Source organism: Crassostrea angulata, chromosome 2 (genome assembly GCF_025612915.1).
Source record: "Crassostrea angulata isolate pt1a10 chromosome 2, ASM2561291v2, whole genome shotgun sequence".
NCBI lineage: Eukaryota > Metazoa > Mollusca > Bivalvia > Ostreida > Ostreidae > Magallana > Magallana angulata.
The window spans coordinates 45,395,153-45,413,754 of NC_069112.1; the positions used below are offsets into that span (position 1 = coordinate 45,395,153).

Genomic DNA, 18,602 nt, shown 5'->3' on the forward strand with positions numbered 1-18,602 from the left:
AGTAAATTGTGATATAAAGGTATTTAGGCTCTTTAAAATAAGACAAAATACCATCTGTTCTTCTATTAAAACGCTTTTAATGTTTAATTAGTTTGAAATTTATTTGCGAACCATTTTTATGATAATTGTATCATCTTTTAACACTGATTCGAATAACTGCAAAATATTATACTTACAATCATGTAAAAATTTAATTTAAAAGCAATCACAGTGATCACGTGTATTACATATTGGTGTAAATTGATAGCCTATCATGAAAAATACACAATACAGCGACAGTTTTCATGTTTTAAAAGTTTAAATATAGAAAATTACCCTGCATAAATTGATGCAATATAATTGAATTTTACTGACTTTGCATTCTATTTATCCCTTTCCGCAAAAAGATGTTTTCGTAATAAAACGAAAAATGGCTGAATGATATGAGGGCAATAGACATAATCCTTTATGAAAGCGCTTCTTACTATTTTTTTTCATTAATGTAATTATTAATTCGTTCAAAAATTCATAGGCATTAGAAACCAAACATATATACTATTATATATTTATACGAACTACAAACCTAAGGATGGAAATTATCCCTTTGCATTATGATAAAGATTTGCAAGATGAATGTTCCCGCGAGAAAAATGTATATATCATACTACTAAAGTCATGTCTTGGAAAGTTCAAACTTTGCAATATATTGAAGGATCGACATACATATTAAGATTTATTAATTAAAAAATAAATCAATTTATTTTAGAGTGAAGCTAAGTTTTTTGATTATTCCGGAATATTTTATTCCGGAAATTTGTACAGTTTTGGTTTACATTTAACAAACTTCCTTTTTGAAAAAGGCAGCAACCGGGATGCACATGAAAAAGTTGTGAGAAAAATATTTTCAAATTAGTGAATCTTTTGTACAAAATATCGTGCGAGATTATTGAAACTGGTTCGAGTAACAATTTACAGTGACAATATTTACGTCGATAGTCGAAAAAAATAAAGGATTAAGTCGATGTTGGTGGATTTCTGTTGGCCTGACGTTAGCGTGCGCACATCATGCCGAAAGTAAAGAAGAGTAACCGGATTGCAGAGCGGAGAGAAGGTCCGACAAAAAATCATCAGCAGTCAAAAGAAAAGAGGGGGCAATCTGTCAACACGGACACTTCGGTGACAGTGGAGAAATCCCCGGAGGTTGACCATGTGGTTGGAAACACAAAACATTGCCCGGAATCAGGTACAGTTCAAAATTTTACTGAACACAATGATATTCCTCAAATGATTGTTAGCTATAACAACGTTTTAGGTTTAAATGTTTCTCAAGAGTTGAAGAACAAGATAATTAACGGTCAGTACGTAGACTTGGCAAAAATGTTTGTTAATTCCAATGAGCCTCAAAAACAATCACTTGTTATGGTGAACGGCGAGCTTCAAGCTACCGAAAAAAATGCAAAAAATATTACTAATATTCAACAATGGACAGATGCTTTTATCATATTTGCAAGCATTTATTTGGAGGGTCATCCTACTAAAGCCTTAGATCTCTTAAAGTACATGAATGATGTTAGGTTAGCAGCAGCTAGATCATCCGGTTTAGGATTTAAAGAGTATGACCAGCAATTTCGATTAAAGCTTGCAAAAAACCCATCGGGAGCATGGGGGACAGTTGACCCGGAATTGTGGTTAATTTACATTACACCTATAAGTAGGTCATTTCTGGCTGCTGATACACAAAACCAGAGTCAGAATAGTAAGTGTTATACATATAATTTTCAGGGGTCTTGTTTCAAGGCACCCTGCAGTTATTTGCATCAATGAATGAAATGTAATGCCCAGCATCCACTAGCAATTTGCCCAAAGAAATAGCAGATGCAGTCATCCAGGGGGGGGGGGGGGGCAGCCATTTCGTAGTCAGGGCTCCAATAGAGGATATAGGGGACAGTATCAAAATACAGGGAGTAGAGGAGCATTCCATTCTGGGGGGGGGGGGGGGGGTAGGGGCAATCACTACTAGGCTCAATGTCTGGAAGTTGGGATATAACCCAATCAAAATTCATAATTTAAAACCACTACTACAAAATTATTCAAATAAGGCTATAGGAACTGAATTATTACAAGGTTTTCAGTTTGGTTTTAGAATTGGCTATAAGGGTCCAAGGCTAAGTCAAAAAATATTAAAATCTTTTTTGCAATTTCCAGAAGCAGCACGGGAAAAAATAAATAGTGAGGTTTCTTTTATAGGCAGAATTGCACAAACCAATATCCAACTTATGAGTTTTCGCCAATAGGTTTAGTCCCCAAGTCCGGAGGTAGCTGGAGATTAATAACACATCTTTCTTATCCAGAAATGAATAGTGTCAATCATTTCATAGACCCAGAGGACTGTTCAGTTGCATACACATCTCTAGATCAGGTATTACAGGAAGTTGCACGGTTAGGTAAAGGCACTGTTTTGGCAAAAATGGATATAAAGTCTGCATTTAGACTAATGATTATAAACCCAGGAGATTTTGACCTCCTAGGTTTCAAGTTTGAGGGAAATTATTACATTGATAAGTGCCTGCCAATGGGGTGTGCAATTTCTTGTAATCTATTTGAAAAAATTTCAACATTTTTGCAATGGGAATTGAAAAGACGAATTGAAACGGGTAAACAAATTTATTTTTGGGTGCCTCTGGTTCAGATGAGTGTGTTCAGCTGATGCAAGGGTTCCAGGACTTGTGTGAATTCATTGCTGTTCCCTTAGCACAAGAAAATACAATGGGTCCTTGTACAAACATAATTTTTCTAGGTTTAGAAATAGACACCTCAGACATGGTTGTAAGAATCCCACCAGAAAAAATACAGCAATTAACTTCAATTCTAACATCAAGTTTGATGAAAAAATCTCTCCAGCTTCAAGAAATTCAGAGTATTGTTGGGAGTTAAAATGTTTTTAGCAAAGGTGTTCCAAATGCAAGGGATTTTAATAGGCGGTGAATTTCGTGATACTATTACCCTTGAGAGGCTTTGGCCCCCTCCTTTAGAGCAAATTATACAATTTGTTGGTTACATGTCAGCAAGAGGGTTGGGAGAATCAACAGCAAAGACCTATCTGTCTGGAATTTCATACTATCTCAAGTTGTATAATTACACAGATGTGACTCAAAATTTTATAGTCAAAAATTATTATAAGGTTAAAGAAGAAAGGCTAAGTCTAAAGATATCAGATTGCCAATAACATTAAACATTTTGGAGAGCATATTGAAATCATTGCCAATTGTCTGCAATGATATTTATGAAGCAAAACTTTTTGCAGCTGCTTATAGTTTAGTTTTTTTGTGTGTGGATATTTTAGGGTAGGTGAGATAACCGAGGGGAAGAAACAAGCTGTATGTCATGCAGTCCAGTTTAAAAACCTGTAGTTGTCATTGGATAAATCTTTAAAAATTATATCTGGAACACTCCAAAGCTGATCAAAGGGGAAAGGGGAAAATGGTTGTTATTGGTGGCTACATTAAGTACCCAGATATTAAACCCAATGATGAACTGTTGTTTGACAGGGATGGTGTTCATTTGTCTGAAAAAGGAACTGAAATATTTTGAAATACAATTTGTGCAGCTATTTAACAATTTAGCAAAACTGGGATACTTGTTCATCCCAAACTCTACTAGTTTTGAACCAAGTTTATTGTTCATGTGGGATGTGGCAAGGTCTAGGCTTAAGGAACTACCCGCTTCCCCCACATGGTGGCGGTGGCTTCACTGAATACATACAGTGCATGCATTCACTTTCGCCATGTGGATGAATGCGCGTGTTGTTCCCGATCTACTTGTGCACAATTGATGTGCAGTTGAAATTATTTGATAATGACATTTTGAAGTTGAACAATTTTTGGCTCGAATTGCCGTTTACCGGAATCTTAGTTGACCAAGTTGGTGTTTTGCATTTATATTGATTGCAATTGTTGAAGTTGTAATATTCTTTTTGAGCCATTTGCTAATTTTTTATGTTGCAAATATTTTCTTTGCCGTTAACCGGAAAGAATAAATTTGCACAGTTGGTTGTTTGAAAATTGTTGAATTTTGTAGACAATGATGTGTTTTTGACCATACCCATTTGGTGTCAATGCACTAATGGCATTTCCATTGTAAAATTATGATGTAATTTACAAATACTTTATTTACACATATTTTACTCATTGTCTTGAAGCCAAGACCAAATAATGCCACAGAGGGGGGTGGATTACAATACATGAAAATGAATAAATCTGTTGTGAATCTGATTTGGTGTTTTATTTTTATTATTTAGAGTTCAATATGGCATGTTAGAAAATATGGATTGGTTTTATGGGTGCTGACCATGTTGAGTGTTAGCATGCTTCAGGTCTACAATAAATATAATAAATAAAAAACCCAGGGACTGGAATATGTTACATTATTGTACAACGGATAGTCGATATCATTGTACAAATACTACGTGTAATGAACTTGAAGTAAAGCAATTTTTTCTTTATTACTGTAGAAGCACATCAAAATTCCGCTGTTTTTAAACCAAATCAAATTTCGTTGGCATTTAATTATGTCATATTGTAATATTGTAAAAAAACCCCAAAACAAACAAATAAACAAACATCAACCCCCCCCCCCCCCCAAACCCAGAAACGGACAGAATCATGGTTCATGTTTTCACTTACTCACTAATCATTTATTTTTTCAATTAAATTAGCAAATCATAGCACGTTTTTCAGAAAATATGAAAACCCCTGCTATACAATGATACTCTTCTTTCAAATGCCTCAGAAATACAATTTATTTTCTAATTGAAAAAAAATATCACTTATTCAGTAATTGCATGTGCAGCCACGTATAGTTGATTTCCTTGTGTGGCAATTACTAATTTCTCTGCTCGGCACCCTAGATTGAAAAAAAAATGAACAGTAATAAATTTGAAGATTTTGCTATACCATACCATTTTTGTCACTTATTTGATGTGAAATAATATCGTTGTATATATTTTTACTCAAAGACTAGTCGTACTTACACACTTAGCGTTCACGTAGTAATCACTTGTCCCAACGTCCCGCCTGAATATCATTTTTGAATGATTGTCTGAGGAAAAACACCGCAAAATGTCAAAATAACTGAACACATTTATTAGTTATGGAAAATAAATATCCTTTAGCAAAGCAGGAAGGAGAAACTCTTTCAAACTAAAGGTTTGACAATACTATTCCCCCTGTTTAAGTAGAACATCTATATACTAACAAATCAAGTACATATTCACAATTGCTTTCTATTAAGGTCTGACAAGACCGTAATATACATGTACAATACAAAAATACCTATAACTTACATGGAAGACTAGATTGAACCCTGTTCTTCTCAGAATTCATGGAGAGCTTTTCTGTGTCGCATGGAAATTGTTCTCGACGAGGAAGAGACTTTAAAAAAAAGAAAAAAATACATGTTCAGTTCTAGAGGCTCGTCATTTTCAACTGATTTTTTATCACAATGTTTGAGGTCGGTTTTGTTCAAAATTAAATTATATCTGAAAATCAACGCCATTTAAACGATAAAACTTATTGTAGAAAAAATAAATCATTACCATACACTGTACATATGTAAACGTAATCACAAACGTGAGATTTGGATGTATTTTTCCATACTATTTATCTATCATGATTTTGATACGTGTGATACAAAAAAATCCGAAACAAATATTTCGAAATAAAAAAGAAGATGATGACACTTGGACTAAAACAATTTAAAAATAAATTGATGCAAATAATCTATTTTATATTACATGCAGCACTATTTTTTTTTAACAGTTCATTAACTTTTAGTCACAGTGTACAATTTTGAGGGATTTCCTTGTTTAACAAATAAAGATGCTACTTGCATGTTAACTGATAAACGAAATAGTTATATGTAGGTACATGAAAATGGATGCATTAAAGATATCAATATGCACAACAGGCAATTGATTTGTTTTTTCATTAGTAGGCTTACTTTCTGCAATCTGTTAAAATTACATACTTAAATGCTGAACTTACTACAAGTTCTTTTTTAAATCCATCAGAATTGGCATCTCCCTTGTTAATTTTAACAGATCCAATGTCATTTAGCGGAATATCAGCTAGAAATTGCTCATAAGCATTTGTGTTTTCCATAGGAAGTACCGTTTTAATTTTTTCATAGACATTTTCATCAATCTCATTATACTGAGATTTCTTCAGGTCCACATATGTTTTAGGCGCATGCGATGTTTTTTCCGTCGAATTGTTAGAGCCTTAAATGTAATAATTAGAATTATAAAACTTTTTTTTCTGCATTTAACTTTTTATAAGTTAAGTTATATGATAATTTTGTGTTTACTTATTTAAAAAGTTCAACTAAAATCAGCATAAACAAATACCGACCATTATAAAAGGCTGTTATAACAAAAATAGACTTTTCAAGAATGTAAACTCACTCTTTGGAACGGATCTTTGTGGCATTATGCATCGACAGATAGTAATGTTGTTCCTTCGTTAATTGTGGAAAAAAAAATAAATTTCATCAAATATGAAAAAAATGCGTTTGTGAACTATATTTCCATCAATGAAAACTTTGACTGACAGTTATTAAAGTTTACTGATGAATATTTACATTCAGTGTATATTTCTCCTTATGTTTGCATTGTATGGTGGCATATCTCTGCCTCTTGTGTGCAAGTTATTTTTCTATTAATTAAGTCGACATGCTAGATGAACATGTTGACATGCAAGATAGTTATGTCAACATGCAGCATAACTATGTTGACATGCAAGAAAACTGCAATCAAATAAGAGTTTAAAAAATCTCAAATATCGCAAACATGTGACATCCAAGATGCTAGATAAGCTTCCTATTAATGTCAACTTATTTATGTTACCATGCAGCTTCTTAATGTCGACTTGCAGCTTATTTATGTCGACATGCAACTTAGTTATGTTAACATGCAAGATAAATATGTTGACATGCAACTTTTTATGGCGACATGCAACTTAGTTATGTTTACATACAACTTATAAGTTGCATGTCAACATATTTATCTCGCATATCAACATACGTAAGTTGCATGTTGACATAAATAAGTTGCATGTCGCCATAAATAAGTTGCATGTTGACATAAATAATTAGCATATCAGCATATTTATCTTGCATGTTAACATAAATAAGTTGCATGTCGACATAAAAAGTTAGCATATAGCATCGTGGATGTCACAAGTGGGCGATTTTTGAGATTTTGTATGATTTCCATCTGATTGCAATTTTCTTGCATGTCAACATAGTTACGTTGCATGTCAACATATTTATCTTGCATGTCGACATATTTGATAGAAAAATAACTTGCACACAAGGGGCAGAAATATGCCACCATAGATTGAAAATCTGCAACGTTAAATTTTCTATGAATACATGTACACTCTGCTTATTCATGCGCCATGAGCACAGATACAAACGGCGTACACGTTTTTAGTATATTTATTTTTGTAAATTTAAATTAAATTTTCAATCTTAAATAACCAATTTGATTCGTACTTTTAAAAAACAAGAATTATTATACATCTACTCCTTAATAAAAAAAAGATTTTTCTCCACAAAGTGTCTGGCACTATATTTTTTGTCGCGGAAGCTAACTGAATAGCATGTTAATATGGATGTTCCATTTATGTTTCATATTCCTGACCAAGAACGCAAATAATGGCTTTATAGTGGCAATACACAATATTTCATACAAATAATCATCAGTATAAAAGTATAAATATAAGCATTGAAAGCTTAGTTTTGGATTTCGTTGGTCCTATAACACACCAAGCGGTGCAGACAAATTATCATACGGCGCTAACGCGCGGTGTTCAATTTGACTGCGCCTCTTGGTGTGTCATAGGACCGACGACATCCAAAAATAAGCATTCAATGCTTAAAAAGCGAGCCACAAATGGAAATGATGTATTGATTTTTACATCATACATTTGTATGATATTACCAATGTCTGCAAGATAAAGCAATAGTTCCTCTGTTTTTTAATTAAGAAGCAACTATTGGGTTATTTTGGGTTATTTTGGCTAAGGTTTTAAAACTGTAAAAATACAATACATTTAGTTGTCACATACTATTGTGAAATTTAGATTTAAAACTCGATTAGATTATTGAACATCTATACATCATATAAAAAAGACATCAAATAACGAACTCTTATCCCACTATTAATCAATCTCTGTGAAAAAAAATAGGTACATGTATATATTCAATCTTGACCACCGGATTGCTATGTCTGCCCCAATATTGTACAATCAGAGAGAAAGTGTGCATTCACTAATTACATGTATATGTTTATATACCATTTTTGAATAAGTTTTCTCGTTATGTCACAAATGAGATAATTTTATTACTTTGCCCTGAAAATTGCTGAATCACACCGAAAACAGTTATATTGCCCTCCCGGAAACAGTTCTATTTCACAGGAAAAAGTTATATTGCCCTCCCGAAACTGTAATATCACCATCGCGTGCAAGAGTTCTGCATATTAATTACGTCGGGTTCGAAATTCGACGAGCCAGTTGCTAAGCAAACGTAAACAGATCCGCGAATTTTAAACATGTCAAGCCAACGTCTGCGGTTTGTTCATCTAAATTCAGATGAACTCGATAGTTTAATTGATAAAAAAATTCGGCAAATACAACGAAAGTGATAAACTCAAGAGTGAGTGTTTTAAAAACATTTGCCTCTGCCTTGTGAATTAAATAAATATGTCCATAACCCGACTTTGATTTGTTTAAAAATGTTATATAACATATATTACATGTGACAGGAAAGCCCTGGAGTGTTATGTCGCCCTCTGCCTTCGGCATCTGGCGACATAACACTCCAGGGCTTTCCTGTCACCTCGGGGCAAATATTCTGGTATGTCGCCCTCGAAGCCATGTAATATATGTATAATGTACTATGGTAAATTAATTGCGTGCTTTACGAAAATGCCGATGCATATACATGTACAAACCTTTTATATATAATGGCAACTGCTATTACGAGTAAGAATCCAATTGTCACTCCAATAGCAAGCCCTTTAATTAAATCTCCATTTTCCTGTAAAATATTTAATCCTATAGGATTAAAGTATATCAGGGTAACCTTTCTTTGAGACCATGGGATTTAATGCAAATCACAGGAAAGGTTTAACAGTAAACAAGTTTTTTTTAAACACATGAAAAAACCCCGATACAAATCTTCATAGTTCTATATACCGATCATTGAAAATATGTGTCCGTCTAGCAAAAAAAATATGTTACCTTTACAGTTTACTGAACATAATAAATTTTATCAATTCAATTTAAATTATACATTTCAAGATTGTATGATTATTCCACAAATAAAAAAAAGTATTAAATGCTGTACAGTATACCGTAAGGCAAATTCCACTTCTTGAATCACACGCTTGGATAACACATGAAAAACTACACGTCAAGTTGCAATTCGGTCCATAGTAAGTTTTAGCACATGCTACAAAAAAATCATCAAAATGAATACACATTATGTAAAATCACAAAATGTAATAACCATGCCTTAAGTATTATAGTCATTTATCAATATCAATTAGGGATTGTAAACATATTGCGTATTTGATAGTTATCGGAAACAAAATTTTAAACAGTAGAGAGAAATGAAAAGTTCACGAATAGTATCGATGTTTTTGCTATCTAGTCCTTATTCAAACTCTGATATAGAAAACTGACATACAAAAATGTTTGAAGATCATGCTAAAAATATCTAATTTGAATATATATGAAACAAAACTCGAATTAAAATTAATGGATATTTTACATTTGTTGCAATAGATCCCCTCGTATCCAGGACCACACCCTTTAGGACACGCCCCCGTCTTCTTGTCACATGACTCTCCTTTATGGCAGCGACCACAGGTACCATTGCAATTTGTTCCAAATGTTCCGTCATCACATTCTATAAAAATGATATCATACTCTATTTATTCATTAAAAAAAACAGTTAACCATTATATTGTTCTTATAAATTTCATTTTCCTTTTATAATTTACGAAATATAACTAATTCCTTTTTGGGAGTTGATTTTAATCAACTCTCCTATGCAGTAACTCAGACAAACCGAAAGTGAAACAGTGTTTGGACCTCATCACAAATCATCGCTGCTGACAAGACTTAGCTCTTGAACATAATTGATAAATTCGATGTAATGTAAGCTAAAGCATTGTTTTTCAAGGAAACTTATATATAAATACCTTGAAAATAGTCAGATTTTAAATGGTACGAACAATTTAGATATTTTTTGTAGTCGTATGTATTCCTACGCCAGAGTTTAATATAGTCTCGTTCAACTCGACGCTCGACTGTCTCCGTAAACGGTGTCAGCCGAGCGTTTGGTTGAACGAGACTATAGAGTCCAATATTGCTTGGATCCATACAATTTTCGAGAAATATTTTTATTACTGATACATAGTTTGATTGAATTAATTTTATCTTTAATATTATTTAAAATGATTCTGAGGGGGGTTTCTCGACATTCTTGTCGAAAAAGTCCAAAAATTCATATTATAAAAATGTGCGTAATTCAAATACAAATTAGAAACTACATGTACTTGTCATGCAAAATAACATATCATTGATTTTAAAATAAATAAATATCGACAAAATCAACTCCCGTCAGTTCTTCAGTACTTTGATTTTTTTTAAATCTATGTAGACTTATCTTAGAGCTCTTTTCGGTAAAAATATGTTGTTTAATTTTTTTTTCTATTTTCACATAGAATCCAACCATAGAGCATGAATCTTTAACTATCAATTAACAGTGACAATTTCCAAAGGCACAAACTAATAATATAATGAATAAATAACAATCGAATGCAGAAAATTCAAGAAACTTCAGCTTTCCATCGATTGAATTAATAAAATGAATAATAAATAAAATCTAAAAATCAGAATGACAGATAGGAAATTTTTTTAACAGAACACATGTACCTTCATTACAGAGAGGAGGTTTCCATCCTTCTACACAACCGCCATCACACACACCGGTCTTTCTGTCACATGTCTTGGACATGTAACAATTTATACTGCAGTTTTGCAAACAGTTATTTCCATATAAATCTGAAGGACATTCTAAATAAATTTAAAGAATAGATAATTGATACCCCTCTATCTATTATAACTATTTTACATCAACATCTTATTCAAAAGGGTTTTATAGTTTGAAAAACGTAATTTTCAACTAACTAGGTTGTTAACTTTAGCTTTTTATAACAATTCTTGCAGAGCGCGAGTGAAAGTTTCTTTCCCTGCTTGACAGATACTGTGATGTTATTAGATTTTGTCTGTGTTTATTTTTTCGCCAAATTACCTTTTGTACAGCGGGCTTTGTAATATCCAGCCGCACAACCATTGTGACAGGTTCCGTTGACATGGTAACACTGTTCTCCATTCATACAGTATCCACAGTTCTCTGAACATCCGGCTCCATACGTGTTGTTCTGACAAGCTGTTACATGTAACAATTTCAAAACATGAAAAGAAGACCACAAGATGTTGTTTCATGGAAAACAAAATAACAATACCTTTTAAAACCAGTTTGTATCACTATTTATCAAACCCATTAACATCAATTTTCTGTAAAGATAACATATTCGTTGCCTAGTAAGCACCATATTTGTACACATAAATTAATTTCAGTAAAATTCAAAATTACAGTGACGTCGGGTTGTGTTTCATAGATTTAGATAATGAAATAGATAAAGACATGCACACTAAATAATTGCAATTTGATTTTAAACAGGCAATTGAAAGTTTTAATGTTTTTTAACAAGATGAGACCTTGGTCTAATAGATACCACCACAAGTGGCTTGGGTATATATTCTGGATTCACATATAATCATTTTAAATTATTGCTTTTTCACAAAATTTAGTTTAAAGTTAATTCCCTTTGTTGAATCTTCTGTATTGAAGTAAAACAAATGTCACTATATAAATTGGCCTGTTTGGGAGGGTATGTAACAGTTGAAATTGACACCCCGAGAAAACTATTGTCAACCGACGCGAAGCAACTGTCTTGTAAAATTTAAACAATTCTGTTCAAATGAAACGGAGACAGATTCAACCTCTTCTTGAGTTTTGGTATTCTGACTTACGAAATTAAAACTCAACCATTGAAACTAATGAACTAACAACCCCCAACACTTATAGAAATAACATACGACTACACGTAACACACCCCTCCTCGGACTGATAATGTGAAAGACAGAAAAGTAGTAGTGTCCTGTACACTTACAGAGGAGTTTCAAAGGAGTTTCATGATCAACTTATTGTTCCTGCATTGTTGTAGTCTGAAAAATACCGGGTGAAAATTGAAATATCAAAAATTAGGAGTTTTTGGTCATCTTTGAGCCACAACCTTGGGAAAATAAAAGATTTGAGCGTATATTTGTTCCATATACGCAAATTGTGAAATATCTTGAAAATTAGAAAATAAACCTGTCATTTGACTTTAAATTAACTTTTTTACACCTTTAAAACAGAGTGTTTAGGCCATAAATGAATGAAGTTGGTTACCATCGCAATCAATGAAGTAAACAATATTTTGATGGTGGGTAATGTCATACTTTATGAGAAACAATCACCTGACAAAGTTTTATGAAAATCTGATGTATGCCATGACCCTAAAAATATTTTTGTCTTTACAGAGAACTTATGTTTAGATCTTGACATTTCACTGAACCAAAGAAATTAATATTTAAGAATTAATCTTAATCATCTCTGTGATATGATTTAATTTTACGTTGTTTTCATTATGAATAATTCATTCAGCGTCAATTGAAATCAAAATTTAAATGTTCATGTATGATCACAGAAATACATACGTTGTTCACACATTTGTCCCTGATATCCATCTTTACATCCAAAACAATGACCAGTCTCTATGTGACAGCGGCTGTTGATACAATGAGGTGAACAAAACAGGGAACAGTTCTCGTCGTAATAGTCAGGAGTAGGACAACCTAATAATATATTGATGCATTGCAAAAGCAAAAAAAATGTATAAGAAAGAGTAATGTGTTGATATATATTTACGGCGAAGTATGATTCCGCAAAAGAGTTAATTATAAATTTGACACGCACACACATGTATTTTTATGTAACTTGATTTTATTTTAGTATGAATTTTTGTTTCAAAAAGTTGCTTTGAGAATTAAGACATAAAGCAAATATTGAACTGTAATATTTGCATAAAATGATCGCACTTTTTACACAGATTGAAAACAATGATAAATATAAATCAGCGCACTTCTAGCACAAGTGCATTAAAGTACTTGTATAAGCAGTTGCGCTGGTTCTTGCTAAGTTCCAAACGCTTTTTAAAATCTCTATCACATTTTATATTAATTCTTGGCAATGCAAAAAATTCTATAATTGATGAACATAACTCACCATATACTTCAAATTCACACAAATCGTTGTAGGCATGTTCTGAGTAGTCAGCAGGTTTACTGGTTGATGTCCTGTTGTTGTAGTAGATGACGTATCTACCGTGGTGAGTACAGTTCAATGTTAACACAGCCGGAATGGTTTCATTGGTGAAAAAGTTGTCCTTAAAACAGAGAACCCCGTCTTCTTTATCCGTTGTGTTCGATATATACACAGAAAATCCTAGAAACCTTTTGACAGATCCATTAGTTGGACCTACAATATTTTGAAAATGTGATTTCAAAACTTTCCTGTCTTTGAAGTAAAATTAAAAAAGAAAAGAAAACACTTCAAGCTGCCGTTGAAACTTTACACTCAAAAATATGTGGGTCTTTCATGTGTTCTTTACAAAACGAATCATTGGAACATTCTTATTTTATCAAACTAAACCAGAAATGCAGACATGACTCCGTTTAAAATTACAATTAAAATTACGTTTAAAAAAACGCGAAAGACATTACTGTTTTCTCACACTGAGACAGAAAATAAAATTACTGATCACATATTACAGTTTTGGAGAAACTGTACTTTGATTGTCAAAAGTTTTAATTTTTAGTTTTAATTCCATTAAAATGTATCTGTATTTTTACACGCTGCCTCAATAACCAAGTTGACAGATTTTCAAAAAATAAAAATAATAAATGATAACAAGACACAATCTCCTTACAAGCAACGAGGAGTTCTTCCGTTTAATTTTAAAAAGGTGATATGACATCATCGAATTTGATTTTCGATAAAAAACGAGACTTCGAAAAAGGAATAGAGTATTAATGCTTTTCTGTTATGACATCATTTTGAGCGCCTTTTCTTCTATACTGCATTTCAAAATATGTTTCCTTTCTAAGATATCGCTAATCAAAATTTTGGACGCTTAACCCCTAAAAACCCCTTATTACGTAACACGTGATAAAATCATTTCATTGCTTGGATACATTTGCAAGTTAAACATATTTGCTCTTTAAACCTTTCAAAAAATATCTCTCAGCAAAAGGCTACGGATAAAAGAGCACTTTGGTCCTCAATTCGAGGAGCCAGCCCCTTTTTTGATATCAAATAAAAGGTCTTTAAAATATAAACTTTCAGCAAACATTCTATTTCCTTTTGATGGCTGTTTTTTTGTTTAAGCAACATTTGGTTGCATGCATATGTTGTATATGAATTATACATTTTAGTTGTGTGCAGGGGAGGTCACATCTCGTTTGATTGACATCCAATGTCACTATTGTGAAGATCTCCCCTTTAGTCTGTTTTTCTTTATTGTAAAATAAATTGACAATAGTCACTCAAACATGTGTTATATTCTTGTTAGTCCCAGCCAGATCATCAATGTTACATAATTTACTTTACATGTCTTGACAAAATATTGTTTTTTCAGAAAAGAGATAAACGAAGAAAACCTCGAAAAAGTCTCAATTTTCGGGTCGAGGTGAGCTTAGACGTTTCTGGCGATTGATGTGATTTTAAACCTTCATGCACAATTTCAGTCTTTCGTCTACTATCACTGAAAATTTCAGATTTATATCTGCTATAGTTGAAAAGGAGTACTGCCGATAAAATACCCCTCTAAAAATTGCTAAAAATAAAATGCCGACATCTAAAACCAGAAGTGACGTCATCATTAAAAAAATGCAAGAAGGTTCAGATCATTATCTAAATGATCGCAAAGTTTCATGAAAGTCAATCGAGTAGTTTCCGAGATCTCGCGTGCACAAAATTTGTAAGAAAAAAATTTATATAGAAGAATAGGGAAACAACCCAAAACAATAACAATAAGGTCTTCCGTTACCAACGGAAGAGCTTAATAATAAACCAAGCAGAAAACAAAACTAATTAAAAAAAGCAAGTTAGCAGGCACAAGTCTGCCCCTTAAAAAAAGTTCTACTAAAAGCATGAGTTCATAAGAGTTTTGATAAATGAGTTTGTACTCGCCTTGCAAACGCTAAAGACATTGAAATTTAGAGAATCAAAATGTCTGTATGTTAAAACATATTTATATATAGAATAATATTATATAAAATATTTTTTTTTTCAGTCGTTGAAAGGCCATGGCCATTATTTGAAAAACCATTGAATAAAATCACTTAATATTAGTAATATACAATAGCACTTTTAAAACTCATTACACAGAGAGAGAGAGAGAGAGATAGAGAGAGAGAGAGAGAGAGAGAGAGAGAAAGAGAGAGGTCTATGATTTTTTTTACTTATTAAAATTAAACATCAATTTATTGTGTCTTTGAGCCAAAATTCCTCGTTTAAAGCAAAATGTGAATACCTTCTCTTACGATGCTTACCTCACGGCATGTTTTCTGTTCTATAATATATAGTGATGTGATGGATGCCCAGGACGGAACCAAGGTCAACTCGCCATAAAGCTTCATATCTATAATTTGCAGATACTGTGCATTGATGTCCTCTATATGACAGGTTTGTTTTTAGTCCATCAACAGCCATGGACGCGTTTAGGTAGTATTCAAGTTTTATATTTTCGTAGGGATATAACTGCCAAGCACTCTTGTGTAACGCAATGTTTTCTAAATTCCGTAAAAAAACCCAAAAAACAAAATATGCAATATATGAGAGAGAGAGAGAGAGAATGAGAGAGATAGAAACGCGAGAGAATGAGAGAGATAGAGAGAAACGGAGGGAAAGAGGTATTTTTTTTTGCTATTTTTTACAAATTTATTTTTATACTTATAATCTTTGTATCTTGATTCGATGTGAACCAATTTTTTAGTTTTTCAGTAAACAATTTAGATATTTTGGTATATAATTGGCATGAATTCTTTTGAAAAGGAATGATTTTTTTTGTTTCAGTACCACTTGTTATCCATATATACCTCTCGTTACAATCTACAACTTAACGTACCGTAGGCAAAAGTACTTAATGATATGGTGAAGAAAACAAATGTGTTGAACATGACACTTGACGATGATTGAAGATCTGAAACATAAGTAAGGAAAAATATCACATACTAGTAGTTATGCATTTAAGAAATAAACTTTTTTTCACACTTTACAAATTCATTCCGATGTCCTGTTGATATATACTTGATTTTTTTTTCTTGAGTATTTTGTTTTCGCTTTTTGGAAAGGTTTCTCCCATTCGACAACTTTATTTTAATGTCTTACACATGTTTTAATTTCATATATAGAAACAGTTTCATATATTATAACAACTTATATTAAACAGCTTAACGTTTGCAACCCATTGTTATTTTCTACATTATTGAAAGTTACATAAATTATATTAAATACTTTGAAGACTTTGTCTCTCAACTTAAACAATTATGAACATTTAAGTTAAACGTCGTGTAAACGGAATTTCTGTTAAGGTTATTTGGTCAGTCCCGATACCCCGACCAATTTTGTCTACATATGGCATATTGAATATCAGACAGTCATTCGTGAGTCGGTAGGGGATAACATCGATTTTTAAGTGGCGGCGAAATAATAAAACATATTTCTTTATTTTATTTTAAGGGTTCATTTTCCTAAAACAATATGAGATGTTATATTTTTAAATAACAAGTTGTATTATTTGAACTTTTGCTATGCATTTGCAGTTCACGACATTGAAACAATTTTTCTTTCAGTAATGCGCAATACACTGCACAGGAGAAGCAAAATTCTAAACTGACCTTAACTTGTATGTTGACTGATTTCATAATCGATCTCTTCTGAATATGTGTATCAGTGCTATAGTTGGAAGGAATACCCGAGGTATGGCGTATCTATAATAACTTTTGCCCTCTCTTGAACCATTTATCGCGAACAGAAGGCAATAGATGCAATGGGGGTTGTTTTTTCTTATATTAAAGATAGGTACAATGCGCCGTTTTGGTTGAATATGTTGTTAGCTTGCATAATGAAGGACCAATCGAGAAATAGAGTAGATCGCAAAATAATTTTACAGATGAGTTTCAAGCATAAAATATTCATCTCTTGTGACAGTTTTACATAAACCCAAGATAGTGGCTTTGGTTGTTTTGAATATATTTAGGTAGACGATATCTATTTTTATGATGAGAAAAATATATAATGCCACGTGCCTGAGGAATTTCGCTTTACATTTTAATGATTGTATACACCCCATCTCCTTTTGGAATCCTATTTCGAAGAAAGATGAATGGTTGATTATGAGATACTGGATATTAGTAAGTCCCTAGGAAAATATTTCTGTGCTTTTGTCGGAAATTGCGTAATAGTTTTACATGTTAATTATCATGTAAAATCAATACCTTTAAAGGCCGTTCTCCCCGCCCCCCCCCCCACTTTTTTTTATTGATAGATTGATTAGGGCTTAAATATCAGATCTCTGATGTAAGCCAGTACTTTTAAGAATTTTACCGGTTATCACGGTATTATATAAAATTTAATAAAATCACGGAGATAGATATAAATTTTGATGGTCGGGTATACCTAATTTCTATAGGTCGTACATCCCGGATATAGCATCTAACAAAAGAAAAGTGGCAGATCATGAACTTTGCCAACCTCTGGAATCTGTACCTATTTTACAATTAATTTTATAAGATATGTCCCTTGCTTGCAGGTCAGCTAAATATGGCAATTGTCAGGTCATTTCTGCAAACGAAATTTTTACTCTTTTTATCATATTAGGAATATTACAGGAATTTGTATAGTGACTTGACTGCAGAATATTTACTTTTTAATAAGAAAAAAACAGGATACGTTCTAACTTCCGGTTGCCTGTTTTAATCAGAGAGCAACCAACTGTATCATTCTTAAGGCGTTAACCCGAAAAGCTGTAACTGCACGGTTATAAGATATTTGGCAACTTAATTATCTTTAAAGTCCTGTCAGCATTTAAAACATCTTGTAAATAAACAACGAGTCTGCATGTTACATAAGTGCACTTAACACACATTCTTGTTTATGAATGTCGATATCTACAATATAACATTGTTTTGTATATGTAAATACGGACAATGCAATTTACTGATGTTAATAATCTTTCGAAATCTCCAATAATTTTCAAAAACATTAGACAAAATTAGCAATTTGAAACAAGAATCTTCCTACCTGCTAATAATTTTCCTACTGCTCTCCTTTACAGAAATAAAATTTGAACTAAAAAGAAAATTAATATGGTTGTTATCTAG

At 32.4% G+C, this 18,602-nt stretch overlaps 1 protein-coding gene and 1 pseudogene across 1 annotated transcript; one reads left to right on the forward strand and one right to left on the reverse strand.

Annotated features, from left to right (window-relative positions):
- Positions 1–758: 758 nt before the first annotated feature.
- Positions 759–1,803, forward strand: LOC128174398 (uncharacterized). Its single transcript, XM_052839962.1, has one exon. It carries the CDS (start codon positions 1,045–1,047, stop codon positions 1,801–1,803), a length of 759 nt encoding a protein of 252 aa, XP_052695922.1. The 5' UTR covers positions 759–1,044.
- A 3,057-nt stretch (positions 1,804–4,860) lies between these two features.
- LOC128174399 (uncharacterized) lies at positions 4,861–16,612 on the reverse strand (annotated as a pseudogene).
- Positions 16,613–18,602: the final 1,990 nt, after the last annotated feature.

What these genes read in the sequence shown, in the direction of transcription:
- LOC128174398 (XM_052839962.1), top strand. Translation starts at nt 1,045, where the DNA reads ATGCCGAAAGTAAAGAAGAGTAACCGGATTGCAGAGCGGAGAGAAGGT.